General features: G+C 44.1%; 1 protein-coding gene and 1 long non-coding RNA gene across 4 annotated transcripts in view; one reads left to right on the top strand and one right to left on the bottom strand.

Annotated features, from left to right (window-relative positions):
- LOC311431864 overlaps positions 1-22,358 on the top strand; it is a 74,277-nt gene that overhangs the window by 2,232 nt on the left and 49,687 nt on the right. Inside the window, exon 3 of one of the 2 annotated variants that reach the window (XR_014689674.1) lies at positions 6,084-6,696. The exons of the other annotated variant lie outside the window; for it this stretch is intronic. This is a non-coding gene — a long non-coding RNA (uncharacterized lncRNA). Of the gene's footprint in view, positions 1-6,083; positions 6,697-22,358 lie in introns of those variants that run through there. 2 annotated transcript variants of the gene reach the window in all.
- Positions 1,545-22,272, bottom strand: RIPK1 (receptor interacting serine/threonine kinase 1). 2 transcript variants are annotated; one of them, XM_084509816.1, is made up of 12 exons: positions 22,123-22,272; positions 19,563-19,766; positions 18,134-18,287; positions 17,511-17,648; positions 14,927-15,155; positions 13,651-13,800; positions 12,423-12,499; positions 9,626-9,716; positions 7,228-7,791; positions 6,142-6,210; positions 2,816-2,968; positions 1,545-2,463 (listed from the first exon to the last, which is right to left on the bottom strand). In XM_084509816.1, the coding sequence occupies exons 2-12, from the start codon at positions 19,712-19,714 to the stop codon at positions 2,177-2,179; spliced, it is 2,064 nt and encodes a 687-aa protein (XP_084365942.1). In that variant the 5' UTR covers positions 19,715-19,766; positions 22,123-22,272; the 3' UTR covers positions 1,545-2,176. The 2 variants fall into 2 exon arrangements, with proteins under 2 accessions (XP_084365942.1, XP_084365943.1); XM_084509817.1 differs by lacking the exon at positions 22,123-22,272 and having other exon boundaries at positions 18,134-18,306; positions 19,563-19,692.

Raw genomic sequence — 22,358 nt, 5'->3', positions numbered from 1 at the left:
TGCTGTCCACAGTGTGACCTGAACTCCGAGCACTAGTGCTGTTACTTCAGAACATGAGGTCCAGGCGTGCTTTCATTAATAAAGAGAAAACAAAGTACTCAGCCTATGCCTATTAAATGCTCACCATTCATTCTGTGTACCCAATAAGACAAGGATCTCCTAAGGAACAAATAAAATATTGCATAAATAAAGACTATATGGGTATGTGAGACTTCGAGAAGCAAATGGTGGGTAGGGAATGGATGTAGCAATGAAGCAAAACCAACGTTACAAGCGCAAATGAGCTCTTTAGCTCTGGTCTGCAATTTGTTTCGTGGAGTAATATGGTAGCTGCTGGTTGTTATTCTCTGAACTGATGACAGAAAGAGACGTAGGGGTTTTAGCATGCACTGACAACAAATATGTAAACTCTTCAGTATCTGGGCGGATGACAGTCTGTGTACTCATTTCTTCTGAAGTTTCCACTTCAGTGGCCACTTCCACTGTGGCCTGTGCTTAGTAGTCCTAAAGCTGACAAATAAGTTGGCTCTTGCTGTGATTCCAGTTTAATTTTGCTTCTACTAAAATGGTGGCTGCCGTATCCTATGCTTTGATTAGACTGTTAGCTTTCTGAGGTCAGCCAGAAGCTCATGAACCCTTCCTGCTTTTTGGAAGTGTTCACAGCAAGAAGGCCTGGTCCAAAAAATCTGCATGGAGATGTTTGTAGGCTTGGTGGAAATAAGGGTTATCATCCTTCCGTGTACCTGAGGTGTGGGAGACAGAGGGATTTGGCCAACCTCTTTTCAGTGGTTTGCGGGGACAGGACAAGGGGCAGTGGCCACGAAATGGAGCACAGAAAGTTTCCCACCAACATGCGAAAACTTCTTCATGGTGAGGGTGATGGAGCACTGGAACAGGCTGCCCAGGGATGTTGTGGGGTCTCCTTCTCTGGAGATACCCAAGGCCCGTCTGGACGCCTACCTGGGCAGCCTGTTCTAGGGAACCTGCTTTGGCAGGGGGGTTGGACCCAATGACCTCTTGAGGTCCCTTCCAACCCCTTCAGTTCTGTGATTCATAGAAAAGGTTTGGCATAATTATTCTTAGTGCATAAAGGCTTACAGCTCAGTAATTCTTCTTTCACAGATCTTGCACACTGAGGTTGTGTCAGTACTAGTAATTTAAGAGTGATGAGGAACATTCCCAGGCACTGGGGCACCATCATCTGCACTACAGAGCTCTTCCAGGGCTCCTCAACACAACTTCAGCGCTGTGAAGTAACCCTTGCTTAAATGAGCCCTGAGCATGCCATGGTATTTTGGGTATTAAATGAGTTTGAATCCTGGCAGCAAGCTACTCTTTGCCAGTTAACCTCAGCACCCAGGAACGTTCCCAAATCTCTCACATGTCCCAAGCTTTTATTTTGGATTGCACAATGATTTAATTTCTTTTTCCACCATTTCATAAAGCAGACCAGAGACTAATCTTGTAAAATTTTCTCTACCAAGCAATGTAAAATCAAGTGCAATATTAATCCTTTAAAGGAGAATATTTTATTAATTACACACTTTTTTTCAACCAAAAATCATTTTTTGCTTTTATTCACACTACTGTTCAGCATAGTTCTAGACATATACATTTAATGAACATTATTAAAAGACTTTAAAATAAAGACTTAAAAGACTTTAAAATAATAACACATTTACTTAGAGCAATTAGAAGTAGTAGGCCTGTTGAAGTTTTTTAAGATTTAAAAATTTTAAGAGTTGATTTTGCTTTCTGTCCAAGTCTTTCAAAAAGTGAGTCTGTCTTCCACATTCATAACTGATGCATAAGCTTTGCTGAAATAATGCATGCTCTTCAGAACGGAACAAAGGTACCATCGTGTTTCAAGACAGACTAGGAATTTTGTATAATGCATTTTCCTTGGATTGGCATTACTGTTTATTTTGAACTGGCATGATTATTTGTTTCAAAATTCCATTTCCATGAAGGAAAAATTTATCACTGGCAAGACCTAATTATCTTGACAGCAACTTTGTGAGTTACAGGAGGTATTCGCTGAAAACTGCTTGGCAGAAAAGTCTGTTCCAAAAGGAAAAGTCTGTGCAAAAAGCTTCCAAATCTGTTTGGAGCTATTTGTTATTGCAAAGTCTTCAGGAAAAAATAGCCTCACTTTTTCCCCTGGTTCTCAGTCAACTTATTCCTCGTTCATTTGCATCAAACTAGTAAGGAGATCCAGTCTTTGGCAGCCGAAGAGGGCTTTGGCAAGCTTTCCAACTGTAGCACCTTTGGAGCCTTCCCTCATGCCCCACTTAAGCAGCATTTGGTAAACTTTTTCCTTCAGTCCATCTCGTTCGTAGTCGTGATCGATTTCATCGATCTCGGGATCGGAGAAGCCCAGTTTACGAGCACAGTGCTTCCACTGTCTGGCCAACTTTTCTCTCACCAGGTTCAGATGGTTGTCGGTCAGGACAGTGTTGTTGTCTGAAGGAGGGGGAAAAAAAATAGGGCATAAATATATTTTCTACTCCCCTCGCCATCTCAACTGCCCTTCCCAACTTATTTGTAGCATCTGCATCACGCCACTGGCATCTGGCATGTCATGAAACTACAGGACAAAGGAGGTAGGTGGTATTGCAGAACAGTATTGCCACAAGCCTTTACTTGCTTTATACCCTCCAAAGTACTGTGCTGATGTAGTTTCAACACAGTAGAGGATCTAGACGGTTATTTTTTCAAGCTGCAGAGGGAGAAAGTTGTACTGCTTTCATCGCTTCCAAAACGAATGATTCAGAGATAACTATGAGGGGATAATCAACCGAGATGTTTCTCTTACCAAATATACCCTGTGATTCATAGTAACTGTAAGATGTTTCTGTAGTAACAGGAGAGGTGCTGATGTGTTGGTTCTGCTCTTCAATCTTCATGTGATTGTAGGACCCGATCTGGATTCCGGAGCTGTTAGTTATGCTGTATTTGATTGAATCTTCTGCGTGAGAGAAGTTAAAACAATTTTGTAAACAACTGCATGTGGTTCAAAAGGTCAGGAAGTAACACGAAGGGTGAGGAGGAAGGTTCTGCTGCTCAGGGAAATGATTAAATGTTCCATGTACTTACTGGAAACTGTGAGCATGCTGCCATTATGCAGAGGGATGCTGAGCTTTAGTGAAAGCCAATCCTACTCTTTGCCATGGCAAAACACCATAACCAAGCCATACCTGCCGGGTTGGAAGGGACCTTGAAGATCATCTGCCATGGGCAGGGACACCTCCCACCAGACCAGGTTGCCCACAGCCCCATCCAGCCTGGCCTTGAGCACCTCCAGGGATGGGGCATCCACAGCTCCTCTGGGCAGCCTGTACCTTGGTCTTTCTCTTCTGGCCAACTGTGGAATCCCTTCCTGTTACCCTTTGCGTCCATTGCCAAGCTCAGTCCCATCCCTGCACATCCTGGCTGCAGCCCTGTGCTCTTCCCAGGCCACACGTCCCTGTTTCCACTGCTTGTGTGTTTCCTTCTTGCACCTCAGTCTGAGCACCAGGTCCTTGCTCAGCCATCCTGGTTTCCTCCCCTCCCTGCTCACTGTCTCACAGAGGGGGATGGAGAGTCGTGTGCTCTAAGCAAAGCATCCTTCAGGGGCTGCCAGCTCTGTTCAGCTCCTTTCTCCTTCAGCACGGTGTCCCAGGGGATCCCATCCACGAGGTCTTTCACCCGCAGGCTCTCAGCCTGTCTGGGGCTGTTTCTCAGAGGCGGCTTTTTGCAATCAATCCCTTCCCTAACACTAAAGGCAACACCCCTGCCCCTCCTTCCCTGCCTGCTCTTCTGCAAAGCCCACAGCCAGCTATTCCAGCTCTCCTGGTGTCCTGCTGATGTGATCCACCCCAGCACGTGTCCATGACAACAATTAGCTCACAGGTTTCAAATTGCAGCGCGGCTTCCAACTCCTCCAGCTCGTTTCCTTTGCCGGGTGCATTGGTGTAGAGGCTCTTCAGCTGGGCTACCAGTCACATCACCTCTTCAGAGGAACCCTTTGGGACAGCCCACAAGGATTTCCCCCTTGCTTCCTGAAGTGACGCTGTTCCCAGGTTGGCTTCCATCACTCAGAGGTGCATCCCCTTCCCCTGCTGAATCTTGTGTGAAGCCCTGCTCGCAAGCCCAGCCAGCTTGCTGCCCAGCACGCTTGCCCCACCTGTTTGGGCATGCCCTGTCCTGTCTCATCATTCCTGGTCTCTCAAAAGCGCGTCCAAGATCGTAGCACCCCAAACTTTGAGCATGGCTCCGGCCACGCAGCCATTCATTCATTCACTTGGTCCATTCATCTTCATCTCCTTGGGTCCCAGTCACCAACTGGGAGGATAGAGGAGAGCACTACTTGCACTCCCAATCCCCTCAGCACCTTTCCGAGGGACACGAAGTTCTTTTTGATATTCTGGAGTCTGTTGCAGCCTCATCTGCCCCCGCATGAAGGAGCAGGGCTGGGGGGCAGTCTTCTGGCCCCACCAGGCTTGGTGTAGCCTCTTCGTAACATCACAAAGGCCTGCGGACCCCAGGCAGGCAGCAAACCTCTCTGGAGAGGCTGGGTGGCCTCAGTGCCTCTCAGCAAGGAGTCTCCGATTGCTAACACTCCTTTGTGCCTTCTTTGAGGCGCTGGATCTGATGCCGGTGGTTACTGGGCCAGCTCTGTACAGCTGCCCTTTCCGAGGTTTCTACCAGCCCTAGAGCATCACATCTGTTGTGCAGAAGCCCTTCAGGAGTAAGGGGGAAATGAGGATTCCTACTTTGAGCAGAGATGAGGGTCTGTTCTCCCCTGTCCTGTGAGTCAGTCAGGGCTGGAAGCAAACTTACCTTCTCCTTGCCCGGCCTCAAGGTGCTGCTGTTGCACTGACACGTGTTGAGTGTAATGCAGCTCGTCGGTCTCCTGATGAGATTCCTGGATGCTATGCTGTCTGATGAGCTTCTCCAGTAGCGGAGCCATCTGCTTTAAAAGCTCACCCAGCTGGGAATTCATGTGTCCTTGACACCCACCTCTGCCTTCAGGCCCTCGGGGGGCTTCCAGATCCTGCTGTTCCCTGGAACCGAGGTCCTGGGCAGCTCCTTCGGCGCTTGGGAGGTCTGTTTGGGGGAAGGCATTTGCCTGGGGAGGCTCCACTTGGGTTTCAGCATCATCTCGGCAGATGCAGCAGATGCAGCAGGTGAAAAACATTCTGGTTTCAGCGGAAGGCTCCTTCTGTGGGTGCTCGCAGAAGAGAATAAGGTGTCCCACCTTCCGAGTTTCCCGCGCGTGCTGCTGTGCCACTCCCTGCCTGCCGCATTGCGACTGGCTTGCTCAGCTCCTGCCCTGGGGCAGCTCGTGGATGTGGGGGTGGCTGCTGCTGCTCCTGGCCCCACCCCAGCCTCGTCAGCCACCCTCGGAAGGGCTGCTGGGTGCTGACAATCACCGAATTGTCTAGGTTGGAAGAGACCTCAAGATCATGGAGTCCAACCTCTGAGCTAACACTAACAGTCCCCACTAAACCATATCCCTAAGCTCCACATCTAAACGTCTTTTGAAGATTTCCAGGGATGGTGACTCCACCATTTCCCTGGGCAGCCTGTTCCAATGCCTCACAACCCTTTCAGTAAAGAAGTTCTTCCTAACATCTAACCTAAAACTCCCCTGTCGCAACTTAAGCCCGTTCCCCCTTGTCCTGTCACCAGGCACGTGGGAGAACAGGCCAACCCCCACCTCGCTACAGCCTCCCTTGAGGTACCTAAAAAGAGCGATAAGGTCACCCCTGAGCCTCCTCTTCTCCAGGCTGAACAAGCCCAGCTCCCTCAGCCGCTCCTCACAGGACTTGTTCTCCAGGCCCCTCACCAGCTTCATTGCCCTTCTCTGGACCCTCTCAAGCACCTCCATGTCCTTCTTGTAGCGAGGGGCCCAAAGGAGGCTCCCAGAGGCTGCCTCCATGCAGGAATGCCCCTGCACACCACGACCCCTGGCTACACTGTGGCAACGCACCTGCCCTGGAGCCCACCACCTTGGCGTGTGACAACTTCTCTTACATTTAGAGATATAAAGCAATAATAAATTATTTCAAGATCCTGATATTTTTTTTTCTCCTTGTTAGTCAGGATGCAATGCCTACCCTGGTGGTTACCAAGACAGATAAAGGCTGCAGCACTTACCTCTGGGTAACTGAGGTACGGGAGGATAATACGTGAAAGTTCCCCTTGAGAAAGAAGTGGAGTCGTTGCCTAAACAGATGGTGAAAATGCCAAAATCATTATATACATAAAAAAAAGCACAAGAACTTGAATGTGACTGCAATGTTTGGAATTATCTGAGTGCCTAGTGCTATTAAGCACAAAAAGACAAGAAGGTTTTTTTACTGAGCAGGACTGCACCTCCTTGAATAGCTCTAGTTAAAGTACCACCCTTATCATGATTTTGCTCAGGGACTAATAACTGTAATGAAAAAAATACTTGGATCCCAGTGAGGAGCATGGGATTCCACGGGGGTGTTTGACCACCTGGCTCTGAGATGGCAGTGTAGGATCACAACATAGTTATGGATTTTGCTGCCTCCTATCAGCTATTCGAATCTGCAGATTCCAAACCAAGAAGTTCCCATTGCCTCTGTACCTTTCTACTCCACAGCTCACTAGCAAACACTAAGAGAAGTTCCCCATTAGCACCTGGTACAGCTCTCTGGAGAAACCAGTCAAGAGCCTTAGCTCCTTTTTGGCTCCCTGAACTCAGGAGTCCCTTAACTTCCTGCAAATCAAGCTTTTTAAAAATATATATTTTCTTAAATGCTACAAATATATGAGAAAACACTCTTTTTTTTTTTGCACATGCAGCCTATGGTATGAATGTTACATTCGGTGAGTCAGAAGTATTTCTTTGCTTTTCTAGTGTGATTAGTTCTTGGCTTTGGCAGCAGCTGCAGCATTATCTGTTGTCTGCTGTTGTTAAGTTGGTAGCTGAAGAGTTAGGCATTGGGTCTGAGGCTTCTCTATTGTACTGATGGCTTAGAAATGATTCAGTTGAAGTGAACAGCCTGAGATCAGTGAAATCAAGCAAAATGAAGTCAAAACTGGAGCATTTTAGCAACCTGGAGGCATTTCAAGTAAACAGAGAACCTTTATCACACAGATAAGCTGGTAGCAATAAGCAGGTGTTGCACAAACTACAAAACCATCTTTGCCACGTCATTTTTAGAAGAAAAATTGTGTTTTCAGGAACCCAGTTGTGAGGAGGGGGACTCTCACCTGTGTCTGTGTCTGCAGTCTTTGGATACCTGTTTATGTTGGTCTGTGAATGCAGGCTTGTGCCAGATTCAGGCACAGGAGTTTTGCTCAGGCTAAAGGTACCGGCTGATTGTGGATCCTCTGGGTTTCCTGGTAGGAGATTTTTAGGGTTTGGCCCATAAAAAATATCAAAATTTCCCCGTGCTGGCGTTGCGGGTGCTTTTGGCCAAAAATAAGGATTAGTGTTTGATCCCGTGTTTTCAGCTCTTGGGTACAGTTCGCTCTGCTGAGGAGCAGAAAACATCTTTGCAAACGGATCGTGGGAAACTCTTCGTCTCCTTTCTTCCTCTCTCATTTCAGGGGTGTATACCACGTGGGGAACTCCTGCTACTCCTGGCTTATCCATCCAGCTGCCGTGTATGTGGTAGTTGTATTCCCGCTGGAGTTTTCTTTCTAGATTGTCAGGGGGCGTAAACGAGGTCTCGCAGCTCTCAACAGGCTGGTTCTCAGAGGAGGCAGCAAACTGGGCTTCGTTAACCTCGCTGGTCACGGGGCCCTGGGAGCTGTGTAGAGAATTAGGCTGATCTGAAAGGGAGGAAAATTAAATATTTGAGACATGTCCTAAGGCAAGGGTATAACCTGTTGTGATGACACTAGGATGTATTTTTAATGTTACGATAATTCATAAAAGGTGAAAATGCAGCATCACTTCCAGCATAAACTGCTTTATATGATGCCTTTAGTGGGAAGTATTACAGAGTTGTATCTAGGAGAGAGGCATCTGGACTCACTGTGTTACTCTGCTTATATTGACACCAGCTTCTCAACCACTGAAATAAGAAATTCCTGGAGGTTTTTGTAGGGTGTGATTTCCAACCGAGTCCTCACTGTATCAGCTGGTATTTGATCAGTGCAAGACTAGAGTATAACAACACAGAGAATAGGACCCACTGTAATTGGTATTACTTCATAAAGCATAAATAATTTGTCACTAAGGTCACATCTGCAAGTGATTACGCAAAAATCCCCTCTGGGTATTTCAGGATTAATCCTTTTTTATTTTGTCTAGTTGGTTCTTCATAGGCTCAAAGAACGCATTTTTACAAGTAACGCCTACCAGCGAAAATAGTCTGTCATCTTTCAAACTCATTCTTGCTATCGAAGGCAGCTCTCCTTCAGTCCTGAATTAGACAGAGTGATGAACCAGATTGTACTGCAACAGACTAGACAAAAATGTAAAATTTTGCATGTTACTTCTTGTCCTTGTGTTTTTTTAAGGGCAGGGCTATAGTTAATTGCTTCAAGTTCTCAAAGCTTCACGTTTGTCTAGGAAATGTTGTGCGCTGCCCAAAGCACACACTTGCACAGAGCACTGCAAGCTAGGAATAAAGTACATGTGCTTCTTGTTAGCTCAGGTTATGTCAGTGACCTAGGGGTTTGTGAACTAGGGAATTCACACTAAAACCTTCTATACTTAAAAGCATCTGTAATCTGTGTTTGTATGTGATTATTCATGCTAGGGATGTAACTATACTAATTAAAAAATATAGCAATAGGGCTGCCCTACTCAATCCATTAGTCCTAAAAATCTGTTACAGCAAGCCTAACCTTGGGGAAGATTGATGGGTTGCGTGTTATAGTTCAAAATTATTAGTTTAATATTGTCTTTAAATTGTGTGAGCAAAATCAGCAGTTTTTCTTTCTACTCAATTTTATATTGTTGCTTATAAATCAGTGCTGCAAATACGATCTTATTTCCCTTGCCATTAAGATACATTGGTAAACCAATTCCAAGTATGCTACCACACAAGTAAATATGTCATAACGTGTTAGTGAGATAGCTCCGTGAAACATGCAACTTATCCCAGATTTGATAGAAAATACCAGAGAAAGGAGAGAACTTATCTATTAGTGCTCCTTGACAAGACTCTAGGGACAGCAAGGTCATAAATAAAGCAGTATCTTATAATTACGTGTCCTGCTTGTATTCAGATCATTTGTAAGAAAGGTTGGACTGGGAAAAAGGAAAATTTGTGGAACTGAAGCCTATAGAACAAGCATTAAGTTTGTTAAAAGGATGGGAAGAAAGAGCAACTATGAAAAGTAATTACCAAATTGTCCATTGAAAAATTTTAATGTTAAATACATTTTTAAGCATGGAAGAAAAAAGCACAAGCCAGTGAAATAAAATGGTTTCAAACTGAAGATGCTGAAAATTTTGAAAGTGAATATGACTTTGGGGAGCCTGGGAGCAAATTTAATCTTTGCAGTGATTACAATTCTCTCTGAAGTGCTGCATAATTGAATCTCTCCATAACCACTTAATGGTAAGATTACTTACATCGTACGTGGACCCAATTTTATCTTCAGCAGAGCACACGGCATGATGTTAGGCTAGGAAGTGACCTGGAACACTTACCTATTTGACCATTACTGGGATCTTCTGCTACAGCATCTATCTGAAGGGATTGCATCCTCTGCAGCAATTCGTTTGGCTCAGGCCACACTTTCTACATGTAAAAGAACATACAAGCAAATTATAGGTGCAAGCTTAATCAAAGCGAGTACCTATAGGGTAGGGAACAGCACGTGTGTGTAGTAAAGAGACCTGGGTGAACAGATTCCATGAGTCTGTGGGGAGAGATGCCAAGCCCTTAACAGAGAGCACAGCCTAGCAGAAAATATCCACAGTTTTGCTACAGCTGGGCAAAACCTTATCTTAACACCTTATCTTCAGTGAAGGGAGGAAGAACTGTAATGCAGCTGCAGGATGTGACACTCTGAGTCGGCCAAGCCCTTACCTATGTGAGTATGAGCTTAATCCATACGGAGTGGTTGTGGATTGTCTGTCTTGGGCTTAATAGCCTTTAATTAGCCTTTCTGCAAGCAGTCTCAGGGAGAGGAGGGTGCTGAGGTAAAGGTAGCAAATAGGCACCCTTTTTTCTGGATCCCTGTATAGCAAGCATATTCATCTACAGGAAAGAGGCAGGATGGAGGGTTACATTCACGTATGGCCACACTGACTTCTACTTTTTTTTTTTTTTTTTTTTTTTTTTTTTTTACTGTTCCTGAGAGTATCAGGAATAAGGAGTTCAGAGGATATATTCCGAAAGATACAGTACAATTTCTCCTCTGCAAATCCTCAGCTATGCTAGAGTGCAGGCAAAATCCACTCCTGTTCTACTCTTCTGATGTTCCCATTACTCAGACTTCACTGGAAATAATTTTTTTTTCTTTTTTTTTACCTAGAAAAATGATTTCTCACTTTCTCTTAGTGCATCTTACTAGTAAAATATTTTTTTAAGATGCCTTTTATTTTCTAATGAAAGTTAAACCCAAGAAGTACGTTGTCAGATTAAAAACTGACAACCACTAATCTCTTCCCACAGTTTTATTTTCTTTCCAAAGCAAGAGACGACGTTCTAAATCTCATTACAACTTAGGTACTTAGATTTTACTTGAGTAACTGAATAGCCGTGTACCCCAGGCATTGATACTAGGTTCAAAACCATCATCCAGAGGGACCTCAAGAGGTTGGAGAAACTGGCTGACAGGAATCTCATGAAGCTCAATGAAGCTGGGGGTAAGTTGTGCACCTGGGGAGGAACAACCTCATGTACCAACACCTACTGGTAGCTAGCTGGCTGGCTGGAAAGCAGCTTTGCAGAAAAGGATGTGGGGCCTGTTTGAGCAGGGGGCTGGACCAAATGCTCTCCAGCTGTCCCTTCCAACCTCAACCACTCTGGGATTCTGTGGCCCTTTTAGTTAGGGGGCTGTAGGCTCTTGCTTCCACCATCACTAGTGTAGAGTGGAAAAACGCTTTCCCCCAAACCCTCCAACTCATGTTCTTAATGAAGCTGTACTAGCAGCTCACCACAGACTTGCTTGGATGCTATTCAGGTTCTGTGCCCCTCACCTGTGTGGTCTGATATGAAGGGATGCTTTCCTTCCTGAGACTCATAACCCAATTTCTACATAGTCCTTTGGCCCCTCTGATGCAGGAGGAATATCTGCAGAGAGCTAATGTAGCCAGTGTAATTGGCACTAATCCTGATTTGGGGCCGCTGTCATAAATTGGACATGTAGTTCACATCATGAGTTAGTTCAGTCAGATCAGTCCAGGAGATTTGTCCAATGAATTTAATTTTGCAAAGTTGTATCATTTTGTTGAACAGTTGACTGTGCTTCATAATTACCACGTGTTCTCTAAACCAGAACCTTTCATTTCCACAATTAAGGACTTGTTGATAGAAGGAAGCACTTTAAAAAACCAAAACTGTAAACGAATGGTTTCACAAAGGAAGTTGTTTTTTGTTAAAATAACTGGATATATGTCATGAGTCTGAGCCTCATTTTACTGCCAAGATTAAACCCTAGTTCTAGGAGTCCTCACTGATAGCTGTCAGTACTACTAAATCAAGTGAATTGATAAAATCTGTGATAAAAAGATTCTGTAATCAACCAATATTCAAGAAGTTCTCATTCTCTTATTTCTCAGTCCAGAAATCATTCTTTGTATTGTAAGTTGTAAACATAAAGCCAGAAAAGGAAGAGAGACCAACTTAAATACAAAGGAAAAATAACTGATTTCAGCTAAAACCAGGGGGCATTAATTTTCTTGCTGTGGTATTGCTCCTGGTCTCAAGCAGGCTAGGAATCACTCCATGCTGCCTGAACGCAACACAAAATTACATGCCTTAAAAAAAAAAAAAAAAAAAAAGAAAGAAAAAAAAAAAAAACACTAGCATGAATGTACAGAGTTTTTATTCTTACTCTAATTCAGATTCTATTACTTTTGAATCTCTGGGAATAATATTTAATTCTATCAATGAGACTTCCTGGACTTTGTCCAGCTGTGTCCTGAAAAACCTCTAAGGATAGTGACTGGCTGATGTGAAGCAGGACCCATTAGCCACTGCCCTCTGAGCCTCACCATCCATCCCATTTTTAACCCATCTGGTTGTCTACCCATCCAGATGGTAACATCTGAACTTGGACACAAGAATATTTCAGGAGACGGTGTTGAAAATCTTCCTAAAGTTCGGGTAAATGCCATACGCTGCTCTCCCCTCATTCACAGCCCCATCCAGTTTATCACAGAAGGAAATCAGGTTCATCAGGGATGATGAGAGCGTGGCAGAATCTGGCCATAACTGGGGATGAGGCACAGGGATGTTAGGAAACTGGCACTTTGAAATATTTAGGACGTTACTCACTTTTATCTTCTTCAGATCTTCTTCAATGTTTTTTCCTATATTTTGATAGTAGAATGGCTTGTATGTTTTACTAATTTCTGTAAAAAGAAGAGAACTAGGTGAAAGTGGTTTTCAATGGAAAGTGATTTATACTGTCAACAATTTTGACGGAGAAGGGTTGAATAAAGGCTTCTATCAAGTCAGAAATACCAATGGGAAAATGATGCACACACTTGAAATCTATGTTCACATGATGATTTTTTTTTTTTAGTCATCATATTGCTTTTTAGGGTGAAAGTGCTCTGTTTATGACCTGTGGCTGACAGCACCTGCCCTGGACTTGACTGGCCAAAAGACAAAATACCATGTTTTAAGAAATAGAATACATTCAGTTGTATTCAGGCATTTAATAAGCAGCTGCCCTACCTCTGCTAAAGATGGAATTACTGAAAATCTATTAACAAGGTAAATATTAGCCTTTCGCTTAAGGGAAAAACAAACCAAGACACCCAGCACAACCACAAAACTGTTAGCAGTAGATAATTGCAGGTTAAATATGGAAATAGTTGATTTGTTCCTCCTGGTATACACATGTCCTAGGAATATTGACCTGCTGTATACAAAGCTCTTGGAGCCCTTGTTCTAAATCAAAATCTCTGTTTCCTGTCATATGTCATTTTTCTTTTTTTTTTTTGGGACTACAACTGAGGCAGAGAGAAAGGGCAAAAGGTGATAAGGAACATTGGCTTATATTTGATGAGTGCTCTTAGTCTCCTTCCCCAGACCATTCAGTCCAGACTTTTACATGCTTTGATTGTTTTGGGATCTAACACACAAAAGGATAATTAGTCACAAGCTGTTGCGTTGCTAATGGCAGGCTAATCTGGGACAGCTTTTGAAGCAATTTCTGATGGGATATTTTCTCAGTTGTACCCAAGATGTACTATGTTCCATCCTATTAGCTCTTTTTTTTTTTTTTTTTTGCAAGCTTCAGAAGGAAGGTAATACATTGTCAAAGACAAATTATCGTCATGCATAAAGTGTCTTAGCTCCATTCAGTCACTAGTGATCCTCAAATTTGTACATGTTGGACAAGATGCTAATTTTACAGGGAACAGACTTTACTGGGCATGTAAGCTGATATCAATTTTTGCTTTGAAAATAAAGCTATATCAAGAAGAAAACACTCAAGTTTGTTTTGCTGCATTATGAACTATGTAACAAAAATAATCCCAAAGCAATGTCTTACCTGCAAAGGTAGGCCGTTTCTCTGCCTCTTGCTCCCAGCATTGTTTCATTAAGTCAATAATCTCCATTGGACATTTCTCGATGATCTCTTCTATGTCCGGTCTATTTCCATTCATGATGCCGAAGCAAATCTGAGCTTCATTTATACCGTCTGAAAAATTAACATTTTGTATCAGATTGTAATCACCTATTTTGCTATCCCCAGAAGTCACATCTCTGTAGGTAAAAGGAATAGTGAAGCAGCAGCCTGTCTATTTCTGGATATGTAAATCTTTCAAAGAAAAGACGCCTGAATTACAGATACAAATCTCTCACATTTGTGAATGTGAATCCAGGGTCTTAATTACAATACATTAGAGATTTATTTTAAGAGTAATAGATATGCTCCGTGCAAGTAAGGATGACAGATGTAGATTTCTGGAACCTGAATCTCAGTTATGCTCTGTATTAGGTCAGAACACAAAGATTGCCACATAGGCAGTGTTTAGCCAGCTAGCAAAAATGAATCCATTCAAAACAGCAAACACAAGTTACTCTGGAATTCCATGGTCTGCTCCTACTTTTATGTAGGAGTCCATGTAGGACATTTAGGACAAGAGGGAATGGCCTCAGGTTGCACCAGGGGAGGTTTAGGTTGGAAATGAGGAGACATTTCTTCTCAGAAAGAGCACTCAGGCATTGGAATGGGTTGCCCAGGGAGGAGGTGAAGTCACCGTCCCCGGGGGTGTTCAAGGAAAGGTTGGATGTGGTGCTTGGGGACATGGATCAGTGGTGACTTTGGAAGTAGGGGGATGGTTGCACCAGGTGATCTTGGAGGGCTGTTCTAATCTTAATGGTTCTGTGTATGCATGTTAGGAAATTAGCACCACACAGCTGAGAAGCAGTAACTGGCGGTGTGGACATTCTCCTTAAAAGAAAAAAAGCACATGTGACTAGCCCATGTTAGCAAATAGCATACACATCAAAGTTTCCATCCTGGCCGGCCCAAGGTTTGTCCAACTTCCACAACCAAACACAGGTTTACATGTGAACCAAGTGGATGTGAATAGACTTTGTTCAGACTTGGACTCGTGCCCGCATTTCAAGTACAACTGAGATGTTCCTGACCACACTTAAGAGGACTGATGCAACCAATACTTAAAAGTGGCCATCAGATGCCAAACATGGGCTGTTCTTGGGCATAAGTGTTATAATCCACTAATCTTAACTTTGTAACTTTAAACACTTAGCATTTCCAACTTAATTTTGTGATCCAGTTCTTTTTGCAAGTAACTTACGCTCATATGGCTCTTTGTTAGCAAAAATCGCCCAGATTACTATGCCAAAGCTGTAAATATCTGACTTCTCATCAGGTTTTACGTTAACACTCCGTAAGTGCTCTGGGGCCATGTAGAAAAGCGTGCCAGCGTTATTCTGGGAAGCGCTCTTGATTTTCTTCTGTCGGGTGGTCTCTTCTTTGGTCAGCCGGCTCCAGTTCTTAAAGCAAGCAACGCCAAGATCTGCAATCTGAAAAATGAGATGTGTCAGAGCCAGTGCCGTGATGGAAAGTAGATAAGGAAGTATTTCATGCAGTGCTTGGTTTTGTTACTATAGCAGGTAGTAACTTACCTGAAAATTGCATTTTTGCAGAGTTTCATTAGGAGAAAGGAAAAGAATGTTTGCCTTTTTTTTCCCCTAAATAAAATATCACTGCCAACTGGGAACGGTTAGGCTGAACCTTCATTATTAACGTAACACCATGTGGAGCAATGGCACAATGTAAGGGGAAAAGGTTGTTTTTGCTTGAAGCGAAAATGGTGTTCAAGAGCTGCTTTGTGGTACTCATGGCAGAACAGAAGACCCACAAAAGAAGCAGCTGAGGTTCAGAAATAATCTATGAGAAGAGTGTGCATCCCCTCCTCCTACAAGGCCCTTTTCATTTTGATTCCATTTAACGTGACCTCCTGAGACCTTTCTACAGAAAAGGCGAAGAAGAGGATCAAAAATTCTGTGATGTGTATGCTGCAAGAAACACAGAAAAGGATAGCATGAAATAAGTTACAGCCAGCATATCTGGGTACTGTGTGCTTGACAAGGGGATGTTACTGAAACATAAGGGTGCTGTTTTACAACAGTTAGACTAATGGCTGGTGGTGAAGAAAGTAATCCTTCCTTCCTTTTCGCACAGCCGCCTCTCATGTGCTCCCTTGGCTTCTCCTGTTCCAGCACTGACCCTTATCTGACCCAGGAAGACCTAAAGCAAAGCACTCAACCAGCTTGCTCAACCAAGTGCTCTCCAGCAGAAGGGTAGCACTGCCAAAAACTTAAATCGTAACCTGCTGGTTTGGCTTCCTAAATTGTACTGGGGCAGGGTGGTCAAATTAGCACCAGTGCTGATGCAAGGGAACAGGAGAAGACAAGTGGAAGAAAGCAGGACTGCCTCTCCTGGCTGCAGAAAGCTGTTAGACTTGTGTAGTTGTGTAACCCAATCACTCCAGATACAACTGGAGTGACACATTGCCTCACTTCTTTTCTCTCTCTCTCTCTTGTTGCCTCTAACTAGCTTATTGGTCTTCTTTAGCTTCTGAAGCTTTTGGCCAAATTTAGAGGTGATATATTCAGAAGAAAAGGAGATTCCAAGTTACAACCTGCTGACAAAGCAGGAGTCTGAGTTCGTGTCTAAAAGTGAGAGGTCTAATGTGACAGGAAAATACAATTTACATCTTCCTACATTTGCAGTTTCATAGAACAGCTGGTTACCCTTATAAGTGTTGGCACTGTTGGACACATTTGAGCAGATAGATCACACAACAGCTGCCTTACATGAGGCTTTTGATCCAACTGCTTAAAGAAGCCTGATCTGATTCTGAATTTGATCCTGTGTTCCAATTCTGTTTGTCTTCCAGTGTGATGGCAGACTAATTTGCTGCTGTCCATAAAAGCAAGCTGAAACCCCCAAACCAACCAATTTACAATTAAGGCAGATAATGAAGTGGTGATTTGTTGCTGTTATTTGTTTTGTCTTTGGTTTTGGTCAAAACCTAATACAGCTTATATCCGTCATCTGCAAGCTGCTCATGCTGCACTGTGGCTTTCTACTTTCTTAACCTTGTCTAATTACTTCTCAATAATGTGCACGTGAGAAACAAAAGGTGATAGAATATTCTTCACAGCATTTTATTCAGTATTTTTCTATTGCAATGGGGTGATCATTTCAGCAACTCACCTTGACCAGGACGTTTGATGAGGACTGCTGCAAATTCTACTCAGGTTTATTCAGCAGGAGGCTCTATATGTATGTGTCTTGGTCCAAAAGCCCATTGAAGTTAATAGATGGACTTTGGAACAGGCTTATAACTCATTCTTTGTAGTAGCTTCCTGCTGCTTTTTTTTTTTTTTTTGTAGCTGCTGGCTGTCATTTAAATACGATGACTAAAGGAAAAAAGAGGGAGACAAAAGAGGAAAAGATAATAGACAAAAGAAGGAATGGAATAAAAAGAAGGAAGTAAAGGCAGGAGGAGAAATTACAGTAGTAATGGACAAAAGGCATGATCTTTAAGACATTTAGTTTCAGTCTGTGGGCTTAGTTTTTACTTTATAGCTGTTTCATTATTTGTAGTTCGCTAATTCTCAATAATATTATTCTTTCTTTTTTAATACCCCTAGTGATTTTTTTTTCCACAGATGGGAGGAAGATTATGCAAATCTCAGGTGCAAAGCTTGTACAGGTCATCATATTTCAGGGATCCACTGCTAACACTCTCTTAGCAGTAGCTCACTGGACTGCAGAGGATCACCATCCAGGAATACTAAGCAAAAGCAGACAAACTGGGTTCTTCACCCCAAATCATCAGCATTCTCCATTTACTTTCTCACACATACCTTAATGTGGAAGTCTGCATCCACAAGGATGTTTTCTGGTTTTAGGTCTTTGTGGACTAAGCCTTGCTCATGTAGATAAAGCATTCCTTCTATGATCTCCAGCACAAAACGGCCTTTCACTGACAAAGGTATGGAGAGCTAAAATAAGGAACAAGAAATGCCATCTATTACAAAATGCTACTACAACCATCAAATCAGAAAACAGTCTTCAAACGAGTTTGTTTCTCAGGCCCCCGAGTACGTCTGTTCAAGCCAGGCTAATAAAAAGAACCAAGGTCCTTCTCGGATCTAAATTCTTGCATTAATATAATTCCGGAGTCTCTCCATATTTACAAAAGCATTCTTTTTTAGCAGAGTCTTGAAATATTTCTATAAATACGCTCCCATAACTCTGAACCTACAACTGCGGTCTCCTCCTCTGTGATGCACAGGAAAGCCATAGCTGTCCTCTGCTTTTATAATCTGCCATCTCTAGAGAAGGCAGAGTGAAACTGGCCCCTTAATACAGAAAGAATTAGAAACTAAAATGACTGCATCCTTTGGAGATGGCAACAACATCCTGACCCTTTTGAACATCTTATCAACTCGGAGGAGCATCAGGGATGAAGCAATTCTCTGTTCACCTTCTGTAGCACTTTCATCATGTTCCCCCGGTCCACATACTCCATCACAAGTGAGTAATTTCCATCTTCCAAAACTATACCCAGTAGTTTTACCACACGGTCGTGCTGTAGTTTGCGCATAATCCTGCCTTCTTCAAGGAGGGAAGCATTGTATCTGCAAAACAGCAATTACACTGAACGTAGGCTAGATAAAGCAAAAATGCTGTGGATTCGTACCCAAAATCATGGCCCGAACTGACAGCCTCCCCCAAGCCACTCTAAGATGACCCATAACTTCTGTTGTTTTAAACTGGTACAGCTTTGTTCGTGTCAGGCTATGTTCTCTGCTCAAATGCCTTGTACAATGACTGTTAGCACAGCCTGATGTTAAGGCATGCTTTTTAGAAAGTGAATAAGCATGTTTTTTTTGTAAGTGCACGTAAGGTGGCGTATCCCTGAGCTGAGGTGGGATCGGGGCAGGGCAGGGCTGGAAGAACCTTTGCACAAGGAGGATCAAGGCACACTCTGCTGCCTCTTGTACAGGAAACTACCCAGGCCTTTTTCCTGAAGGGCTGCTGTTCATGTTCACTTCCAAAATGGATTTATTGCAGGGGAATCTACCCACGCTTCCTCTGCAGTGCTAGAGGAGGTGGTTGTTTTGTTTGCTTTAGGCTCATTTAGAAGTTTGCTTAAGGCTTTTGATTCAAGACTTTAAGGAATAAGATACTTAAGGGCCTGGCAGGCTTATCTGTTTTAACTGTGTTTGTCCCAAGCATCAGTGAAGTCTGCAAACTACTGGAATTGCTTTCCACTGGCAAAATAAAAACCTAACTTATTTATCATAACACAAACTAGAAGAACATGGGTTTTTGTCTGTCTCTAGTGGAAGACTCAAGGGAGAGTTTTAGGATAGTTGTGATGGTGAAGTGGTAGAGCTCGAAAGTGATGTGAATCCATTGAATTCCACAGCTAATTCAATCCCTGAATTAAATCAGTGTGCTTAATTTACATTCTTGGTGTTATAAACATAGGGTTAGAGTCCTGCTGATGGCCTATGTGTGTTTATTTCCTAGTGGACATCTACATTTGGACAGCTATATTGGAAATAGATCAGCAAGTTTGCAAGTAAGGTGTCTGCTGAGTTGCTGAATTTGCCTAGGTGTGTAAGGGTTCCCCTCCCTAACAATTCACAGCAGTGCTCACCTTGCAAAAGAAAAGAGGAACTTCACTGCAACGATGAATTAAAACTCTAGAGAAGTTGGCTCATGAGGGGAAAATGAAAACTTGCAGGACAGCTGCTAGTACTGTATTGACAACATTTTCCCCACATACAATACCTTCAGGATCCAAAGATCTAAAATTATAATCTTGTATTTAGAATTATCTCTACTGAATGCAGAGGTTTCCTTAGACTGAAATATAAAGATGAGAACCAAGATCAGTAACTCACTCGGTGCGCTGGGGTCCCGTGTACACGGTTTTTAATACTACGTATCCATGTTTTCTGTGAAAGCATAAAGAAATTGTTCCACATCCTCCAGCGTCTAACTGTTGTTTTTCAAGCAAATCCCGGGTGCTCATGTGGATGTCATCCAGTGACATGTTTGCAGTCTTAGCAACTTAAACGAAATGAAGTATCCTAGTGCTTCTGGACCTGCATAAAGGAAGAAAAGCAAGTGTCATTACTCTGCGTTTAGCTGTTCCACTAAGTAAGTGTCTATGTAAGGTGGGAGACGTTAGAATCTACTCTCGTGACCCTTCTGAACTAGCTGTGTTACAAAGGGCCTCAGCGTGAAACTAAAGAGGCTGTTTTTCTCTCATAGGATCGGTTCCAAAGATCACAATGATTTATTCTGTCTACCCACTAGAGTCGTGTTAAAATGATGTGAAACCATTTCTTCATCTGAGGATCTCCAAGTGCTGTTAATAAACGGTTCTTATCCATAGAATATGCAGCAGGTTGTTACTGTCCTTATACTTCATGCTTGGAAAAAATGAAAACCAGAGAAACAAGGGCCACGGCTCCAAAGGCAGGCAGTATGTAACAATTCCAATAGGTTCACGTTTTCTAAATTGCCTGAACATGGGTCTGTCTGTGCCTAGATACTTGTATAACTAAGCTACATTTTAGGCATCTTTGCAAGTCCAGCTTTCAAGAGCTTGCTTGAAGCTTAAAACAAGGAAATGGTTTCTCTGGAGGGTGAAAGTGGGAAAATTATTTTCCCAGCTGCCTGAACTTAAGCTGGGAAGGACTGTGGTGGGGAAATGAGGCAACACTCTACCCCCACCCCCCCCACAAAAAAAAAAAAAAAAAAAAAAAAGAAAAGGGATGAAGAAATTATGAAGGCTTGCAGTAACTCCTAAACACATCAACAGGAAAACACCATGAATTTGGGAAGCCTTGAAGTGGGTAGGTAAATCATCCCTGGGGGATGCCAGAGTAATTTTAATCTTTTGTTAAAGCTGTGGTGTTCTCTTGCCTGGCGCCTCCCTCAGGAGGTAAAACCTTAAAAGAAGGCTGCACAAACCTGTGCCTTTGGCATGCATCAGCAAGCTGCATTGCTAGCACAGGTGCAAACTGCTAACTCTGCTTCTTTATCACTGAACTCTTACCTTAAACACTTTACGTTGTGGAAAGAAAAGGTTTTCTGACAAAAAGCAAACTCCTAAGAGACGACAGCAGTTGTTTAGTCTCCATTTCTTTTGGGTGGTTATGACGTGGATATAACAAAAGCATTATTCCCGAGTGCCCCTGTCAGCAGTGGTAGATTAGCTCCTTCAGGTAGTTAAGAGCTCTCTAAATAGTGTCAAAAAGGGCTTCCCAAATATTTCAGACCAACAACTTACTGCTAACAACTATGCACCTGTATCTTAAAACCTCTAATTGCAAAGATCTTTTTAATGTCGTTATGAACATCAGCTACAGCCCAGTTACTACAGCCTCTTTTTGGAGGCTGGGAAGTAAGGAAGTAGTGAAAGGGTTTGTAAAAAGCACGTGCTGGAGGGCAGAGAGATGCTAATGTGCAGATCTGGATGTTGGCCGGCCAGTTTGATACTGACAAGCCAAAACTGGGAAGAGTAAGCTTTGAAAAGACAAAAAAGCTTTTTTTTTTTTGGCTTTCCTGGCTTAGAAAGGATGCAGATTTTGTTTTGCTGGGGTGCTAGCCTGCCTCGAGAGCACAGGACTGAGGACATGGCAGCGTTCGTTTACTAAGAAGGTAAGCTCAGCTCTGCCTAACATTTATTATGGGAGATTTTTTATTGCTTTACAGCTAGCCAAATACTGCCACGAACACCCACTGCTGCTCGCACAGGTGAGCCCTTGTGTCCCCAGCAGCTCCTGGTGCCGGTCTCTTTGGCTTTCTTGGTGAAATGCCACCAGCTGCTGTGGTGGTGGGGTAGGTGTCACCGCTACAAAGGCCTGGACTCAGCAATGAGACCTTAATGTGACCCAGACTAACACCTTGCTTCTTATTTTTGGGGTCTCCCCTTAAAGCAGTGGATCCAGGCTGCGTTATCTGTGGCAATTTTGGCATGCTGAGCTTCGTTCAAAGCGAGGTGCGCTACGGGGAGGTTGTGCTTGTGGTGGAGGGGGGGATGGCAGCAGGGGATGAACGGGAACCGAGCCCGGAGCCGCTGAGATTGGGGTGCACGGGGCAGGAAAATGGAAGCAAAAGCGAAATCGCCGAGGCTGGTGCCTGGAGGAAGAAGCGGGACGGCTCCCCGCAGCCCCTCCTCGAGCTGTCAGCACCCCCAGACCCCACGGCCACAACTCCGGGGACACGAGGGAGACGATTTTTGCACCCAGAGAGCCAAATTTCAGCCTTCCCCGCACTGCCGGGGCCAAATTTCAGCCTCCCCCGCCGCCCAGTTCCGCCTGCCGGGGCTCGCCGCCGCCCGCCCCCCTCACGGCTCCCGCGCTCCGCCTCGCCCGGGGCCCCCTCAGCGGGGTGGCCGCGGCTGAGGGCGGCCGTCCCGGCTCCCCCTTCCCCGGTCCCCCCGTGTCTCACCGTGGCCGTGGGACGCCTCTGGTCCCGGCCGAGCCCCCCACAAGGGCGGTGGGAGCAGCTCTCGGCCCGCCCGGCTCCGCCAGCGGCCCCGGCCCCGCCGCTGCTGCGCCTGCTCGGAAGCGGAGGAGGTGGCTTGGGCGGCGGTGCTGTTGGTGGCGGTGGTGGTGGTGCTTAGGGGTGGATTTGTCACGATACTTCCAGCCCCAAGGGATTGCTCTGCTCCTCACGGTGCCCTG

The sequence above is a fragment of the Aythya ferina genome (assembly GCF_964211825.1).
Source record: "Aythya ferina genome assembly, chromosome: 2".
Lineage (NCBI taxonomy): Eukaryota > Metazoa > Chordata > Aves > Anseriformes > Anatidae > Aythya > Aythya ferina.
This window is presented reverse-complemented; position numbering and strand designations above follow the sequence as displayed.